General features: G+C 37.4%; 1 protein-coding gene across 1 annotated transcript; it reads left to right on the top strand.

Annotated features, from left to right (window-relative positions):
• Positions 1-1,276: 1,276 nt before the first annotated feature.
• On the top strand, positions 1,277-14,977 carry LOC110463470 (ribosome biogenesis protein wdr12-like). The gene is made up of 12 exons (XM_021518086.1): positions 1,277-1,381; positions 2,009-2,094; positions 2,760-2,863; positions 4,243-4,349; positions 5,578-5,693; positions 6,309-6,466; positions 7,998-8,043; positions 9,272-9,369; positions 10,006-10,146; positions 11,370-11,475; positions 13,350-13,482; positions 13,847-14,977. The coding sequence occupies exons 1-12, from the start codon at positions 1,332-1,334 to the stop codon at positions 13,980-13,982; spliced, it is 1,281 nt and encodes a 426-aa protein (XP_021373761.1). The 5' UTR covers positions 1,277-1,331; the 3' UTR covers positions 13,983-14,977.
• The last annotated feature ends 3,192 nt before the right edge of the window (positions 14,978-18,169 follow it).

An 18,169-nucleotide genomic window follows, 5' to 3' on the forward strand; every position in this document is an offset into this window, starting at 1 on the left:
AATATGTTTTACCATGAATTCATATATTTAAATACTTATAAAGTGCATGATGTTACCATGCATGTATCTGGCTTGTGCCTTTTTGGTCACACAAAGATGAATCTACACAACTAGAACCAATATGATGATGAAATGTGTGTCACTTTTCTATAATACATGGGATATAACTTTTTTCTGTGAAAGTAAATAAATATGTATGTATAAACAGTCTGAAACAATTAAAAGAGTTCCTCATAATGTATGTGAAAGGTAAGATAAGTTTATAACCAGTCTGAAGCAATCAATATTTATTTCGTACATGTCTGTGATAATTAACACAAGTTTATGACCAGCCTGAAACAATAATTAAAAATAGATAACCCTACTTGGGATAGTATAATAAAAGTTTTATAGCCAGTCTGAAACAAGTGATAAGTTTTCCTAACATGTCTGTGATAATAAATATAATTGTTATATATATAATCATGCAGTTTTAAGCAATGTTATTTTTCTGTTACATGTCTGTGAAAGTTAACACAAATTTATAACCAGTCTGAAGCAATGATTAAAAATTCATAACCTGTCTGTAATAGTAAATACAGGTGTAGTTATTGACACTGAAGATGGGTCTGAAAACAACCTTAGTAACATATGTACATGCAATGTTCATGATCTGTGAAAGTTAGTACTTGTGTATTACCAATCTGAAACAATAAATAAATGTCCATAACCTAAAGTAAATTTGTTATTTCAAATTCTTGTGAATTGCATGTGTAATAATTGTGAAAATTGATGTAATATGTCTGCGATAATATAAACATTTAATCCACATACATTTATTGTTAAAAAGAGTTTCCATAAGTAATTTTACAAGCATTGTTTTAAGTGTTTGAATTCAGGAACCCGCTATCAAAGGCATCTGATCGTTTTTGTAGGTGTAGTAATTCAATTTAATAAAATTACTGAAAATAAAAGAAAATCAGGGAAGACAATACAGATCTAAACATTTTAATGACTAAACAGTAAGTTATACATTCAGGAAAAATTTCGTTTCGTTGTGAAATACATATTAATAACCCTTTCTCCACCACTTACCCCTATATACCTCCTATTTCTTTTTAAAATAATGTAAATCCCGCTACAACTAGTCGTATATTTGTTGACACTGAACTTCTACTTTCTCTTTCACATACTTCATTTCCGGTTAAAAAAATACGCAACTCTGCGGCTTTCGATTAGGTGCTATACCATTCACAGCTGCCGTTTGCCGGACTCGGTACCGAGTGCTTACGAACATATATTTTTTTCTTACCAGATGAAAAAGTCCGAGAAAGTCCGAATATTTTCACAATATGGCGGCTAACACACCACACGTGCAAGTTCGGTTCTTCACCAAATCATCGTATGTATATTATCAAAAAAGATTACATGACAAACGCATATGCTAGGGGTTCTTGATCTGATTTCCATTTGCTTCTGTATTCAATATCATGAATTGTTGACACGGGGGTTCGATTGCAAAAAAAATTAATAACAATGAATGGAAAATGTGCATTTATATAATAAATTGTGCTGGAATAAACGGGGTCTGCTTGGGGTCAACATCTTTCCATTGGTGATAAAGTGCAAAAGTTTTGCACTATATCACCAATGGAAAGATGATGACCATATACGATGACTCAAATCATGTCATTAATCAGTTGTGGCACTTGTTTTGCCTTGGCAGATCGATCAACTACAGCTGATCGCAGCCTCAACGCAGGATTTTCATTTCAGTAAATTTGACAAAATACAATATTTTAGTCAATGACGATGTCTTCGTTAGTATATTCACTATTCAGTAAGTGTATGTTACCGCCTTATTTTATATTGCATATCACATTCAAGGATAATGTTCTACATTCCAGCTTTCTTTATTCCATCAACACTTTGTTTTTTTGGCCTACCAGTATCGATTTCTGTCTTGTTAAAGTTGTTTGATTTTTTCTTTCATTCATTTAAACAATAATTGATGTTTCTATGTTCACAGGTATAGTGTCCCATCCACTCCCTTCTCAGTACCTGCAGATGTTGGAACAAAGGAACTAAGTTCCCTCATTAACAGTGTCCTTCATGGTAATAATTGGTACAACTACATGTTCAATTACATAGTGAAAAATACTACACAAATTAAAACCAACTTGATAAAGGATATAAAGGGAACATTAATTTTAGCAGAGGTTGCTTTTGGTGATCTTTCATTCAATATCTTAAAGTACTTGGTGTTTTCTTATTATATGAAGAATTTTTAGGGCACCACTGATCTGATTGACTGAGATGAAATATCACCAGAACATTACCCATGATCCAGGTGTTGTCAGATTAACTTATATGTACATTAAAGTGTATCAGAGGAATGGAGGTTTTGAATGATTAAATTTCTAATGCTTAATTGAATGAACCTCGAATTGGAAATGAGGAAGAATCAACTTATTCCTTGTATTATATAGAAAAAGAGAATGAGGAATAAGTAGACAACTTGACATTCCTATATTAAGGCTGACAGATGGGTTACCTTTTTCTGTAACCTCATTCCTAGTTCAAATATGTAACAAGAACGTGGTTACTTATTCCCAATTCAACTGTCATGATTAAATGAAAACCAAAATTTCCAATCTCAAGTGGTATCTTTAATTTTACTTAAATATACAAAAATAGAGAATTAAGTAGGTGTTACATTTATATGTGAAAGTTCTATTTAGTGGAAAAAGAATAATTTAGCATTATGTTTCATATTGTAGCTGGAAGTGGAGAAACGACTAATGTGGATTTTGATTTTCTGATTGATGGAGAATTTCTACGAATTACACTTAGCAAACATCTTGATGCAAAAGGCCAGTCTACGGTAGGTATTTACCAGGCATGCTGCAGGGTTTTCCTTGTGCAGTTGTGTCGAAATGAGATTAACACATTGTTTTTCACAATTTGAAATCTTTTGTAGATTTAGCTTCTAGCAAAACTTACTTTCTTAATTTCTGAATTTTCCTTTATTGATTACCAGAAAATTATAATCCGCATAATATATTCAAACACAATAATTTTCTATCTTTTTTAGGAAAAAATCATATTCTGGTAATATGGTAAAAGAAAAAACAATTGGTTAATTTTTTTTGAGATATTTTCGAAAACTTGTATCAAATTTACAGAGATGTACAAGTTTGACATGCTTATGATCACAACACAACACTTAAGTAACATGATCCTCACATTTTGTATGTGGGATAATCAGGTGGAGAAACTTTTACAATTACATGTTAGAAACATGGAATGAACATTGTGTAGTGTAGATGTGTTGAAAACAAATTGGCATGGTGCCAAAACACCAAGGGGAAACTGCCTTAACTCTGTTTATATATGGTTGATAAGGATCAATATTTGTATGGGGTGTTTACAGTTAGAGACCATGTTAAACAGAGTGGGCTGGCAGTGTCCAGAAGTGTATTGTGGCCATGATGTGTGATATTGTTTTTGTTCAGTATGTGGCAGATTTAAAAAGTACATATGATCATGGCAACCTTACATCTTTGTGCTAGAGGAAATTTGATTTATTTCCCTTTAGCTTTATATGGTTAGCAGGGGCATGCTAGTTTACTTCCTGCTGCAAGCAGACGACTCTCTTTCCTATTTAGTAAAATAGTAAAAGGGTAAATAAAAAAAATTGCACTTTCACCAATATTGGTATATTCATGATGAAGTTAAACTGTTTTTTTACCATTTTTTTAAATACTGCATTTGGTAAGAGATGACAAACTTACGTCATCTCAAATCTTGAATCTGTGTCTACACAATTACGACTGGCTTTACATGAAGCAGTGTTCTGCTGTCTGAGCACATGTGTTATGTTCAGTATGCCACAGGTAAAACAATTAAAATGTAACCGGATATGCTAACACTAGTATCAATTTGTCTGCAAAAATACATCACTGACTGGAACACAAGTAGTTCTGCCTCCAAGTAGGTCAGTGTGTGTGTGTGGGGGTGGGGGGTCATTGTTAGTTAGTTGTAAAAGTCATATTTTATGTCACCTGTCCTAATCCCATGGGCTAGGGTGGGGCCTCAACAAAGGGAAAGTTGTTCAATATGTAAAGACTTTGGAAGACATTGTACAAAGTGCTTCGTAAATGTTTGAGAGATACTGTGCTGTAGAAACTTACACAAATTTGACTGTGTTGTATGTATTAGGTATATGGAGTACTATAAAAACAAATGGTGTATGTGTTACAGGAAGAGATTATAGAGACTGAATATGTTGAACGTCATCCAGCACCAAAGCCTGAGGATACCCTATTACACAACGATTGGGTCAGCTGTATCCAGGGCGGTAAAGAATGGTAAGTGTCTTCCAGAAGAGAACAGGCAGGGAGGAGATTTATTAGTCCCCTGCATCTAAATCAGAGATGTGGGTGCCCAATAATAATCAGTTTGTCCATCTGTCTGGCCGTCTGTCTGTCTTTAGGCAAAATATTGTACCTCCTATTCCTCCTAGGTTTATGTTTGGGTTTTGATGAAACTTGGCACACATGTTATTCCTCAAATGAACTTGTGTCTCCTCAAATGCCATTAGGTTCCTTTAATATTTACCAGAGTTATGGCCCTTGACTTCTGTAGACGGTACATTACGTTACTGAAATAGCTAATTATCTCGGAAACAGTAGGTATTTTGTATACACATATACCTTGGAATGTTGTGGTATTAATGAAAACTACTCTGCTGATAAACTTCTGAGGTCATGAGATCAAAGGTCATAAATGAATTGTGTTATTGAAATGGCTAAATATCTCGGAAACGGTAGTTATTTTGTATACACATATCAGTGTTCTCCCTAGGCCGTTTTAGCGTGACGGTACCGTTACGCATGAATTTTGAGCTGTTACGCATCACCATTTTACTGTTACTCATTGAGAGGTATTTACGACTGGAATATGAAGTTCTCACAAATTGATAACCTCTTCTCCCCTTGCCAATTAGACTCACCCTCATTAGACTAGCTTTTTATTGTTCCCTACGATCGACACCTGATTATCGAACTCTGCCCTGCGGGAAGATTTACCTGTGGGGATTTGAACTAGCCTACCTGTAGGTGTTAAAGGTGAACAAAAGACCACGTGAGAAGCCTTTATCAACAAATGACTGTCGATACAACTTTAAGAGAATATGAAATATTTTTGATTCATCAAGATAGATTGTAGAAGTGAGCAGACTAAATGTGGCGGCCATGTTGTTTTGATAACCTGATTAATTTTACGTAATCTGTGATGCAATGGCGTTTGAAACATGGATGAGAGGCGTTAATCATTTTTGCGCTGAAATCATAAATAGCACATAGTTTTCCCAGTTTGACAGTAGCATTACCATAATTACATGACAGCCTCTGAAGTAAGGAAATCATAAAAAAAACTCCCTGCAACAGAAGCCCACTTCATGTAATCACTGCCTGCCTGGTAGCAATATCCAGTGTACAACTTAATTGTATTGAGACTCAACTTGACAAAGGACACAATCACTCATTAGTAAATACAGAATAGTATTTAAAATGTACTTTTTTGTTCTGTTTAAAGGATATTATCAGGTTGTTATGACAACACCATCCATATTTGGACCATGGCAGGGAAAGAAATGATGACCATCCCTGGTCACACTGCCCCAGTGAAGGCTGTTGAGTGGATCAACATTGGTAAATTCCAAAAATATCTGTTTATTTAATGATCTTATTGATTGTTGATGACTTGAAAGTCACCTTTAATTTACTCTAAAATAAACACAGTCATGCTCATTTTATCATACTTGATAAAATATTTCATAAAATGTTATATAATACGCTGGTACAAATAAAGGTGAGAATTTATTAATCCTTTCACCCTTATATAACCTTCGTAGACTCTACCGTGCATTCATTGATACAGATGAGTCCATTGAAGTACAGTGGTGAAAGGGTTAAACAAAGAAATAGTACAAATACTCTGGTCAGTGTGTTCATTTTAAGCATCAGTGTACATGAAAGTTTCATGGAGTACAAACTTTTTGGTGTGTGAAACTACTCCTATGATTGCTGTACATGTGTTTTCTTCTAATTGGTTTTTTTTATCAAAATTTCATTTTCATTATAATTTTGTTACACAATTTTTACTCTTTATAGTGTTTATCAGAAAAAATAATTTTCATGCTATTCTTTAAAAAATCCTTATCGACATCATTCTTGAAGATAATATTAACATGTACCAGGTATGTAATTATATTACTTGTAATCCTTGTTGCAATTAACACAATTTTACTCTTGGTTTACCTTAAGACAATGGACCAATCAGCAGCTTTCTAACAGGATCACATGACCAGACAATATTGTTGTGGTCCTGGAACAGAGAAAAGAATGAAGTGGATTGCATCAATTCCTGTCGAGGACACGCTGGCAGTGTGGACTGTCTGGCCGTCAACTTCCCTAAAACATTGGTAAATAGTTACCTACTAGACATGATCTATATCAGAATATCTTGACAACATGTTCTGTCAGTCGGGAGAGAACAGTACTGTTAATCTACTATATAAACAAGACCTTTTCTAGCTTTTATACATATGACTTGTTCTTTATTTGCTGTCTTCATGTTTACACCTGTTAAAGGTAATACTAAAATCTGAGAAAGTCTGGATAATACAATATCCATAATTCTGAAATTCGTTTAATTGAACCCCTATCTCAGACTACTAGATTACAGCATTCTCATCTAATGTGTTTATAAGTACATGTACTGGCGTGCAATTACATATTCCAGTAACCTAAGATGTTGAATTTTAAATGACCATTTGTAAGCTGTCCTGTTATGATAATTGACATGCTTGCCTTGTTTGATGGCTAAATGACCATTTGTAAGCTATCCTGTTATGATAATTGACAGACTTGCCTTGTTTGGTGACTAAATGACCATTTGTAAGCTATCCTGTTATGTTAATTGACATGCTTGCCTTGTTTGGTGGCTAAATGACCATTTGTACGCTATCCTGTTATGATAATTGACACGCTTACCTTGTTTGGTGACTAAATGACCATTTGTAAGCTATCCTGTTATGTTAATTGACATGCTTGCCTTGTTTGGTGGCTAAATGACCATTTGTAGGCTATCCTGTTATGATAATTGACACGCTTGCCTTGTTTGGGGACTAAATGACCATTTGTAAGCTATCCTGTTATGATAATGGACACACTTGCCTTGTTTGGTGGCTAAATTACCATTTGTAAGCTATCCTGTTATGATAATTGACACGCTTGCCTTGTTTGGTCGCTAAATGACCATTTGTAAGCTATCCTGTTATGGTAATTGACACGCTTGCCTTGTTTGGTGGCTAGATGACCATTTGTAAGCTGTCCTGTTATGATAGTTGACACGCTTGCCTTGTTTGGTGGCTAAATGACCATTTGTAGGCTATCCTGTTATGATAATTGACACGCTTGCCTTGTTTGGGGGCTAAATGACCATTTGTAAGCTATCCTGTTATGGTAATTGACACGCTTGCCTTGTTTGGTGGCTAGATGACCATTTGTAAGCTGTCCTGTTATGATAATTTACATGCTTGCCTTGTTTGATGGCTAAATGACCATTTGTAAGCTATCCTGTTATGGTAATTGACACGCTTGCCTTGTTTGGTGGCTAGATGACCATTTGTAAGCTGTCCTGTTATGATAGTTGACACGCTTGCCTTGTTTGGTGGCTAAATGACCATTTGTAAGCTTTCCTGTTATGATAATTGACATGCTTGCCTTGTTTTGTGGCTAAATGGCCATTTGTAAGCTATCCTGTTATGATAATTGACACGCTTACCTTGTTTGGTCACTAAATGACCATTTGTAAGCTATCCTGTTATGATAATTCACATGCTTGCCTTGTTTGGTGGCTAAATGACCATTTGTAAGCTATCCTGTTATGATAATTAACACACTTGCCTTGTTTGGTGGCTACTCAGTTGTGACATTGACATATATGTTTAGTTTTGCAGTGGATCATGGGACCGGATGTTGAAGTTGTGGTCTGCAGGTTGGTAAAACATAACCCACTTGAACTTTTTTTTTTGTCAAAGTCTTTAAACCCTTAAAACACTGGGTATTTCAGATACACGATAAAACTCGTCATAGCAATGGAAATGCAATATGGCCAGACATGATTTGTGAGATGAGCAAGGTACTGTATAGGGGTTATATTTCACGGGGTTTCAATTTCGCTATATTCACACTTTGACTAATATACGCGAATTCTAAACACCAGCGAAATTATCAAAAATGTTAACCACTTTTACGGACCTTATCACAACATGTTGAAAAAACTTATAACCCAACACTGTTATGCAAGCTTAAATGAACTTGAATCAGATAATCACCGGAAAACTGGGCAGTCCATGTAAAATAGAAGTGGCCACAACATATTTATGTGTACACAATAAGTGATTACAGTTTTCTCCTTTTTGAGTGAAGTCACTGGCGGATGTCGACACTCTGGATCATTGTTTTCAAACGGTTTACCTGTATTTCATGGTTTATCCCTTACATGATGACACTCAAAATACTTTCTACGCCCCATTGGATGCGGGTGCACAGCGAAATTTAACCCCTGCGAAATATGTACTGAATACGAAACCGCCAAATATTGACCCTGCAAATTTGAAGCCCTATACAGCATAAAGGTTTATATTAATAATGTTTACCTGAGTGTATGTTTATTCCTTGTGTCACCAGCTCATTGTTCTACTTCACCTGCTGCATGATGTTTGATGTGTCCGTGTATAAAAAGTATAAGACATTACTTTAAAAGAGCTCACACAACTAAATCATTTACTATATGTTATTACTGAATTAACTAATATTTGAAGTTCAAGAATAGTGAAAACTGTCTCGATTCACAGATACATACTTGACAAAGGATTAAAAAGGCATTTTTTGGTGAATTTGGTGGCATATAAGAGCGCTACAGGCGTCTGCTTTTGACAACCGGAAGGTTACAAGCCAAACCGGTGAAATGGGACGGGCACAGCCCCTGACATTTGACCCCATATCAATCCGCCATCACATTTTAAATCTACTAAAACTATACAATTTTCTAAAGTTCAATATCTGAAGATTTCATTCAATGTGAAATATGTCAACAATTACCTATCTAACTCATTCCTGATGTGATAAGTCCTGTATAAATGTATATGTTCAAAGATGAACATTTTCTCTGTGCTTCAGACTTTTATCTTTGTGTTTTAAACCGATTGTTTTGTTTCCAGAGCTAACCAGTGCTGGAGATGTGGATGATGACGAAGATGAGAATGCAGAACGACCAAAAAAGAAAAAGAAAACTGGCGGCAAGTCTCGTCAGACAAGGGTATGTGAAGTCATGATTTAGATCTTAGCAAAACAAAGTCTGCAAATTTCTCTGCACAATGAATTTTATGTTTATCAATCAAATGTTTTAAATCCCCTGCACATGTGCTATGACGCTCCAATCTAGTTGAGCCTGCTTAACATGCTCATTTACGTGTACTCTCTCAAAAAATGACACGTATAAAGCCATGTGTAGATCATCGCTAGTCATCAGGAATATTTCGAAGTCATCTGGTTTAAAATCTAGTACAGTGCTTGAATTTCCAATATCAAAAGAAGTGGTCGTATATGAATGTAGTTCTTTGGGTATGACTTCATCAATATGTTCTCATATTTTCTGTCTGTCACTTGGTAGACTGTCACCACAAACCAATGAAAATGAGTTCAATAAACAATATTAAACCATAGTCTAATAATACAGTAGAAGTTTTTGGATTTATTTCTATTTAATTACATAAATAACAAATGTATTGTTAAGATTGACGAGGAGATAACTCATCGTCATGTGACACTCTAGGTAGCAACAAACAATTACTTAGTTCAGTTGTAGACACATAGTCTTTTTGTTGGTGGTATAACAAGTACCTGTGTTTGGATATATCTGTGACAGGAAATGTCTGTTTGTTTTGATTCACAGGTCCCTATGCTGACATTGGAAGGCCATTCAGAAGGGATATCTGGGATAGAGTGGCTGGACGATTCCACTATCTGTACTGTTTCATGGGACCATACAATCAGGCTTTGGGACATGAACAATGCCAAACAGAAGGCACTCCTGGTAAGTTAACACAGAAGGCACTCCTGGTAAGTTAAAACAGAAGGCACTCCGGGTAAGTTAAAACAGAAGGCACTCTGGGTAACTTAAAACAGAAGGCACTCCTGGTAAGTTAAAACAGAAGGCACTCCGGGTAAGTTAAAACAGAAGGCACTCCTGGTAAGTTAAAACAAAAGGCACTCCTAGTAAGTTATAACAGAAGGCTGTCCTGGTAAGTTAAAACAGAAGGCACTCCTGGTAAGATAAAGCAGAAGGCACTCCTGGTAAGTTATAAAAGAAGGCACTCCTAGTAAGTTATAACAAAAGGCACTCCTAGTAAGTTATAACAGAAGGCTGTCCTGGTAAGTTAAAACAGAAGGCACTCCTAGTAAGTTATAACAGAAGGCACTCCTGGTAAGTTAAAACAGAAGGCACTCCGGGTAAGTTAAAACAGAAGGCACTCCGGGTAAGTTAAAACAGAAGGCACTCCTGGTAAGTTATAACAGAAGGCACTCCTGGTAAGTAAAACCAGAAGGCACTCCGGGTAAGTTAAAACAGAAGGCACTCCGGGTAAGTTAAAACAGAAGGCACTCCGGGTAAGTTAAAACAGAAGGCACTCTGGGTAACTTAAAACAGAAGGCACTCCTGGTAAGTTAAAACAGAAGGCACTCCTGGTATAAGTTAAAACAGAAGGCACTCCGGGTAAGTTAAAGTATTGATCTTCATAACAGTTAAATACAAAGACGTATTCTAGGATTTCAGTATATCACCTCTACATGGAGAATATGATGAAGAAAACTTGAGTATATAACTGATAAAGAAGAAATGTTTTGCTATATATGTACGATATAGTTTTATCTCACCTGGAGCCAGACTACAGTGAACCTTGATATTCTAGTACATGTACTCATTGAGAGTAATAGAATCTGGTATGATGTGTGAAATGTTCATCAAGTAATTATCTGTCAAATATTCATTAAGTGTTCACAAAAAGTAACATGCAGGAGTGATGTAGAGAAGTCGAGTGCTTAATTTGCTCAGAAATATTTCTGTATGTTGTTATATTAAATGACCAAATATCTGTTAATTACAAAAATCAAGAAGGGAAGCTAGCAGCATCAGACCAATCCAGGATTAAGCCGTTTCATTGAGAGGATCCCTCAAATGAAATATCTCGCAATAAACAGAGATGCTATTCCTCCTTGGTGTGAGTTTCAGTTTTTTTCACTTTCTCTTTCTTTTTGCAGCAAAGTTCTAAGGTGTTCCTAGATGTAAGTTACTCTGAACTGAACCAACAGATTGTGACTGCCTCAGCAGACCGACATATACGAATGTGGGACCCCAGAGTTTCGGGTAAGTGACACCGGGCCTCTATACGAATGTGGGATCCTAGGGTTTCGGGTAAATGACACAGGGGCTCTATAGGAATGTGGGACCCCAGGGTTTCGGGTAAGTGACACCGGGCCTCTATAGGAATGTGGGACCCAAGGGTTTCGGGTAAGTGACACAGGCGCTCTACGAATGTGGGACCCCAGGGTTTTGGGTAAGTGACACCGGGGCTCTATACAAATGTGGGCCCCCAGGGTTTCGGGTAAGTGACGCCGGGCCTCTATACGAATGTGGTACCCCAGGGTTTTGGGTAAGTGACACAGGGGCTCGATAGGAATGTGGGACCCCAGAGTTTCGGGTAAGGGACACAGGGGCTCTATACGAATGTGGGACCCCAGGGTTTCGGGTAAGTGACACAGGGGCTCTATACAAATGTGGGACCCCAGGGTTTCGGGTAAGTGACACAGGGGCTCTACGAATGTGGGACCCCAGGGTTTTGGGTAAGTGACCCAGGGGCTCTATACGAATGTGGGACCCCAGAGTTTCGGGTAAGTGACACCGGGGCTCTATACGAATGTGGGACCCCAGGTTTTCGGGTAAGTGACACAGGGGCTCTATAGGAATGTGGGACCCCAGAGTTTCGGGTAAGTGACACCGGGGCTCTATACGAATGTGGGACCCCAGGGTTTCGGGTAAGTGACACAGGGGCTCTATACAAATATATCCATAGAACACAGACTCCAGTGGGACCTGGTATAGATCCATAGAACACAGCCTCCAGTGGGACCTGGTATAGATCAATAGAACACAGACTCAAGTGGGACCTGGTATAGATCCATGGAACACAGACTCCAGTGGGACCTGGTATAGATCCATAGAACACAGCCTCCAGTGGGACCTGGTATAGATCAATAGAACACAGACTCAAGTGGGACCTGGTATAGATCCATACAACACAGACTCCAGTGGGACCTGGTATAGATCCATACAACACAGACTCCAGTGGGACCTGGTATAGATCCATAGAACACAGACTCCAGTGGGACCTGGTATAGATCAATAGAACACAGACTCCAGCGGAACCTGGTATAGATCAATAGAACACAGACTCAAGTGGGACCTGGTATAGATCCATAGAACACAGACTCCAGTGGGACCTGGTATAGATCAATAGAACACAGACTCCAGTGGGACCTGGAATAGATCAATAGAACACGGACTCCAGTGGGACCTGGTATAGATCAATAGAACACGGACTCCATTGGGACCTGGTATAGATCAATAGGCACAGCAAACTTTTAAAGATGTTACATAAGTTACATTGACTCCAGATGGGGTGAGTTTGATGACCTGAACCTTCTCCACTTAACTTGTAACTATTAACGAGGATAAGTCAAACTTTGGCAGATGCCACATTGGTTGACAAGTGTTTGATGACCTTAACCTTCTACACTTTACTTGTAACTTTCCGCGAGGGCAAGTCAATCCATGGCGAGTATACTTAGTCAGTGGTTCAAGGGCAAGTCAATCCATGACGAGTATACTTAGTCAGTGGTTCAAACTACAATCTTTATGGTCCGCCACATAATGGAAGGGACAGATATGCTTTGACGTACATGTATGTATGTTAACACGTCATCTTGGTTAGACTTTCATTTAGATCTCTTCCGTTGGTTACACTTTGTATAGAGCTCCATGTTCATCAGTTCAGCGGTATATATTTCATGCAAAGAATTGTAGTATATAATGAATTTGATAATTTACATGCATTTCTCTTCAGCTATTAAGTCTGTATTTCAGCTTGTATGAAATTTCTAGTTTTCTACATTTTCCTACTGATGAATACTTTAAACTATTCATGTTTCTTGCTGAATATCTGGCTTTACCATTTATTACAGAGGGGGCGATAGTAAAGTGTACCTACACCTCGCACAACGGCTGGGTCTCTAGTGTTGCCTGGTCAAAGGAGAACGAATACCATTTTATATCTGGATCCTATGACAACTACATGAAAATGTGGGATACCAGAAGGTGAGAATTTTTTCTACAGGTTCAATCTCTTTCACAAGTCTGAGAGTCATTATTTCACATGGAACAGAAACTAAGAGGGGATTCCGAAACAAAACAAAAATAATCATGTGCTGTAGTGATAGTCACCCTTTAGTTGACTTTACCATATCATCATCATATATGTATATTTCAGCCTCCTATGAAGGTTGTTGTCTTAACAATGGTAGAACAATGGTAGAATAATGTGACTGAAGCAGAATGTTTGTCCATGATCTTCTGTGTCATATGCATCATGACTGTCTTGTTTAATAATACATTCATTTTGCAATTGAAGTTGGATAGTATGTATCATGCATATCATGAAATTTTTCTAATTTTCTTTTAGCCCAAAGGTACCTCTCTACAACATGACAGGTCACGAAGAGAAAATTCTTGCTGTTGATTGGTCAATACCCAGCCTAATGTTATCTGGAGGAGCTGATGGCCATCTCAAGGTCTACCAATACAATGCAACTAGTTGAAAGTGTGATTTCTTACTTTAGGGTATTAGGTTCTGTGAATTACTAGGATGGTCTGTAGTCCATTTGGTTACACTTATACCTATCTGTGACTGTTAACAATCAGCTATAAGGAGACGTCCAGTCCATGCTTAAGTTCACACAGTATGGATAACCATGGAAACACGACAATCGGATGGGAACTGGATTGTTAAAAATGGAAAGAACTTGTGTTAAATACAATTTCACAGAAACATGGAGTGAAAGAAACAAACACCAACCTACAAGGAAGTTATGATCATCTCATGGTGACCATAATAACAATGAAATAGACTGTTTGTGAAGCCAAACAGATACCAAGTAGGCGATGAACCAGAATTATTTCGCTATTCAATACAGACAAACCATGTGGGCTGTTGAAGTTTGCCTAGGATTTTGATTGTCATTTTTGCAGTTATTTTCAAGAAAACATTCGTTAAGCAGGTGGACAAACCTTAAGAATCACATCTGAAAAAAAAGCATCTTTCCCTATTGACCCGCTTGTGTATTGTTACTGTATTCAGCATCACTTTTGGTAGGTACAGACCGAAAAGTAATGCTTTCATCAGGGTTAACATTTAATGTCTTATGTTGTTATGTTTCAAGTCGTGCAAAATCAAATGCAATGTTATCATTTTACAGGAAGAAGAGAAATAAAATTTTGTGTTCAAACAGTGCATTCATTATGCAGAAAGTTTTTTAAATTAATGCGAAACATTTTATTAAAGGATGTTGTTTCACAGTATAAATACAAGATCCATAGAAAATTGGTAAATGAAGAATGATGCATCAAAATTTTCTGTAATTGTGTCATAAAATGAAACCTGAAAATGTCCACACAAACAATTTGTGTATTATGGTTACTGAATTAAGGTGGTACAAAGTCTGGTATGAATGTATTGGTACTTGAGTGTGGGTATGCGAGTTAGGAGAGCGAGTCTGTGTTTGAATTATGGTGCTAATAAAACTGAAACATTGAAGTATTGTCTTTTAGTTTTTCCTGAATACATATCACCATCATCCAAAAAAGCATAAACTTGTCATGCGGTACAGATTCAGGTATGTTAAGGTATATTTAGAGTGTATGATACCAGAGTAACAGTAACACTCATGAAGTAGTGGATAATCTTAACATTTATAGACACTAAGTGACACCAACAGACTCCCTTCCCTTTTAAAAAAATTTGGGAAGATATAGTCATCATGCTCTTTACAACTTTGGTGGGCTATTAAAATCACACTGCGTCTGTTCGTCATTCCTTCCCTTAACAATTCTTGTAAGCTCTATTTCTCAAAAAATACTGGAGGAACTTTCTCAAATCTTACATAAAGGTTCACCATGATCCGTAGTTATGCATATATTATTTTGGGACTGATCGCAAAACCAAGATGGCAAACAGTCAGCCATCTTGAATTTGAGAATGAAAGTTTGTTAGAGCTATTTCTCATAAAAGTATTGGTTGGATATTTCTCCAATTTCACATAAAGGTTCCCCATGGTGCCTAGTTATGCATATTGATTTTTGGGACTGATCACAAAACTAACATGGCCGATAGGCCGCCATCTTGAATTTGAGAATGAAAGTTTGTTAGTGCTATTTCCAAGAACTTACAGGAAGGATCTTTCTCAAATTTCACATGAAGGTTCCCCATGATCCCTTGTTTTGCATATTACTTTTTGGGACTGATCAAAAAACCAAAATGGCTCGACAGGCAGCCATCTTGTATTTGAGAATGAATGTTCAGGAGGTGTCCTAGTGGTTCCTAGTTCAGCATTTTAAATTTTAGGTATTGGAAAACCAGGATGGCCGGCAGGTGGATGTATTGAATTTGGGAGTAAAAGTTTTTTAGCCCTATTGCCCAAAAAATGTTGGAGGGATCTTTCTCAAATTTCACATGAAGGTTCCTCTTGTTCTTAGTTAATCATATCAAATCATATCGGCCAGACGTCTTGTTACAGTTTAATTTTGTTATTTCTGAGAATTTACTGGAGGAATTATTCTCAAATTTGATATGCAAGTTCCCCTTGTTCCTGAGTAGTGCATGCTAACTTTTGAGGTTGATCAAAAGATTGATTAAGATGGTGGATAAGCAAACAGATAAGAGAAAAGATCAAACTGACATAGAACTAATGAAGATGGTTCTATGGTGGGTGCCAAGATCCCTTTGGGATCTCTGTTAACTTTGTGAAAGTGTTGCCCTGTGGAAAAAGAATCGATCTAAAGGTCAAAGCTAGGTAAATTTAATATCAAGTCAACTTGTTTTAAGGATATTTTACAACACATCAGGTTAATATCAATTTAGGATATGGTTTTTAAAGATTTTCCTTATTGATCCCTGCCCCTAGGGGAGCCAACCCTTAAATGGTGTATTAAAATTTTGTCCCCTTTACCAAGGAGTGCTCCACCCAAATATTTGGTCACAATCCAATAAACTATTCTGGACAAGAATTCTTGCCAATGAAAGTTGACAAGACTGATGGACAATCAAGGTGCCACAGATGCTTATGCTAAAAAGATTATGTACCCAGGTGCGGTCTCACTTGCCCCAAAATAACAAGAGGCCCAAAGGGCCTGTATCGCTTACCTGGAAATGTTAGTAAAATTGAAGTTGGAATAGCCAGATGTTGCTGGTAGTGTTCATGTATTACATGGTTAGTCGGGGGTTATATTTGTATTCAATTGGACAAAATCCTGTCAATCCTACAGGAAATGAAGGATTTTGAAGAATTTGCTATGTTTCCCCGAGGGGGGTCACACCCACCTTTGATACAAAATCAGGTCGCCTTTACCCAATGGCGATTAAGACCAAAGTTGGACAAAATCCTGTTATTTAATACTGAAGAATTTTCAAGAATTTGCTAAACTACCTCTATTGGGCCCCACCTCTCGGGGTCACCATTTACACAAAATTGATTTCCCTTCCCCATAGGATACTACTGTTCAAATTTGGTCAAAATACCTTCATCCTAACGGTAGAAAAAAGGATATCAAAGCTATTTCTCTATATCCCTTATTGGGCCCTGACCGTTTATTTGGTCAAAATCCTGTCTTTCCTACAGAAGGACAAGGATTTTGAAGATTTGAAGAATTTGCTATGTTTCCCCTATTGGGCCCCGCTCCTCTGCCCCCGGGGGGGGGGGGGGGCCACACGAAGACCAAGATGCAAGGATACTCCAGACTTTTTTTAGGATAAAATTCTTTAATCTCTATGGTAGAAGGATTTAAAAGGTTTTACCTCTATTTCCCCTATTTTGCCAGCCCCTCTGCCCCCAAGGGGACCACACCCACCGTCTATACAAAATTGAATTCCCTTTGCTCAAGTATGCTCCAGACTAAATAAGGACAAAATCCTTTAATCCCTACGGTAGAAGGATTTTAATGGTTTAACCTCTATTTCCATTATTTGGCCCCGCCCCACTGCCCCCAAGGGGGCTACACCCCCTGTTTATACAAAATTGCGTTCCCTTGGCCCAAGGATGCTCCAGGCTACGTTAGAATAAAATCCCTACGATAGAAGAAGGATTTTAAAGGTTTTACCTCTGTTTCCATTGTTTGGCACCGCCCCTCTGTCCCCAGCGGGGGCCACACCCACCGTTTATATAAAATTGAGTATCCTTGGCCTAAGGATGCCCAGACCAAATTAAGTCAAATTCTACTTAGCCGTTCAGGACTAGTAGCGTTTTAAAGGAAAAGTTGACTGAAGGACGCTGCGGTATGGCATAAGCTCACCTGGTTCGAAAATTGATATTAATTACATTATTATGATTTTTGGATCAAAACTTTGTCATCCTTGGTGTAGATAATACCTAACACAAGGACTTGTGAATCTAAAATACTTCAATCACAATTTCCGCAGGACCAAGTGTTACCAGAGCACTCAAGATCTTTAAATCATTTGATCTTGGTAGCAAGTCATAGACCTTCAGGTAATTATAAGCCCTGTTCTGGACGAGGGCCTGCAGTTACACACAGCCAACATGATTTGTTAACTATAAACCGGGAAACGTTCCACTAGTCAGTTATTCACATGTAACCTGTAAAATCCCTGGTCAACCTATGTATATTTTGCCCTTCACATGCAATAACTATGTAAGGTAAGTTGTGTATTTGCCGTCAAGATCAAATTGCTCTCACTGAGGAGTAAAACAAGGAAACTGTGACGAAAAAATCC

This window comes from Mizuhopecten yessoensis, unplaced genomic scaffold (genome assembly GCF_002113885.1).
Source record: "Mizuhopecten yessoensis strain PY_sf001 unplaced genomic scaffold, ASM211388v2 scaffold10911, whole genome shotgun sequence".
NCBI classification, from domain to species: Eukaryota; Metazoa; Mollusca; class Bivalvia; order Pectinida; family Pectinidae; genus Mizuhopecten; species Mizuhopecten yessoensis.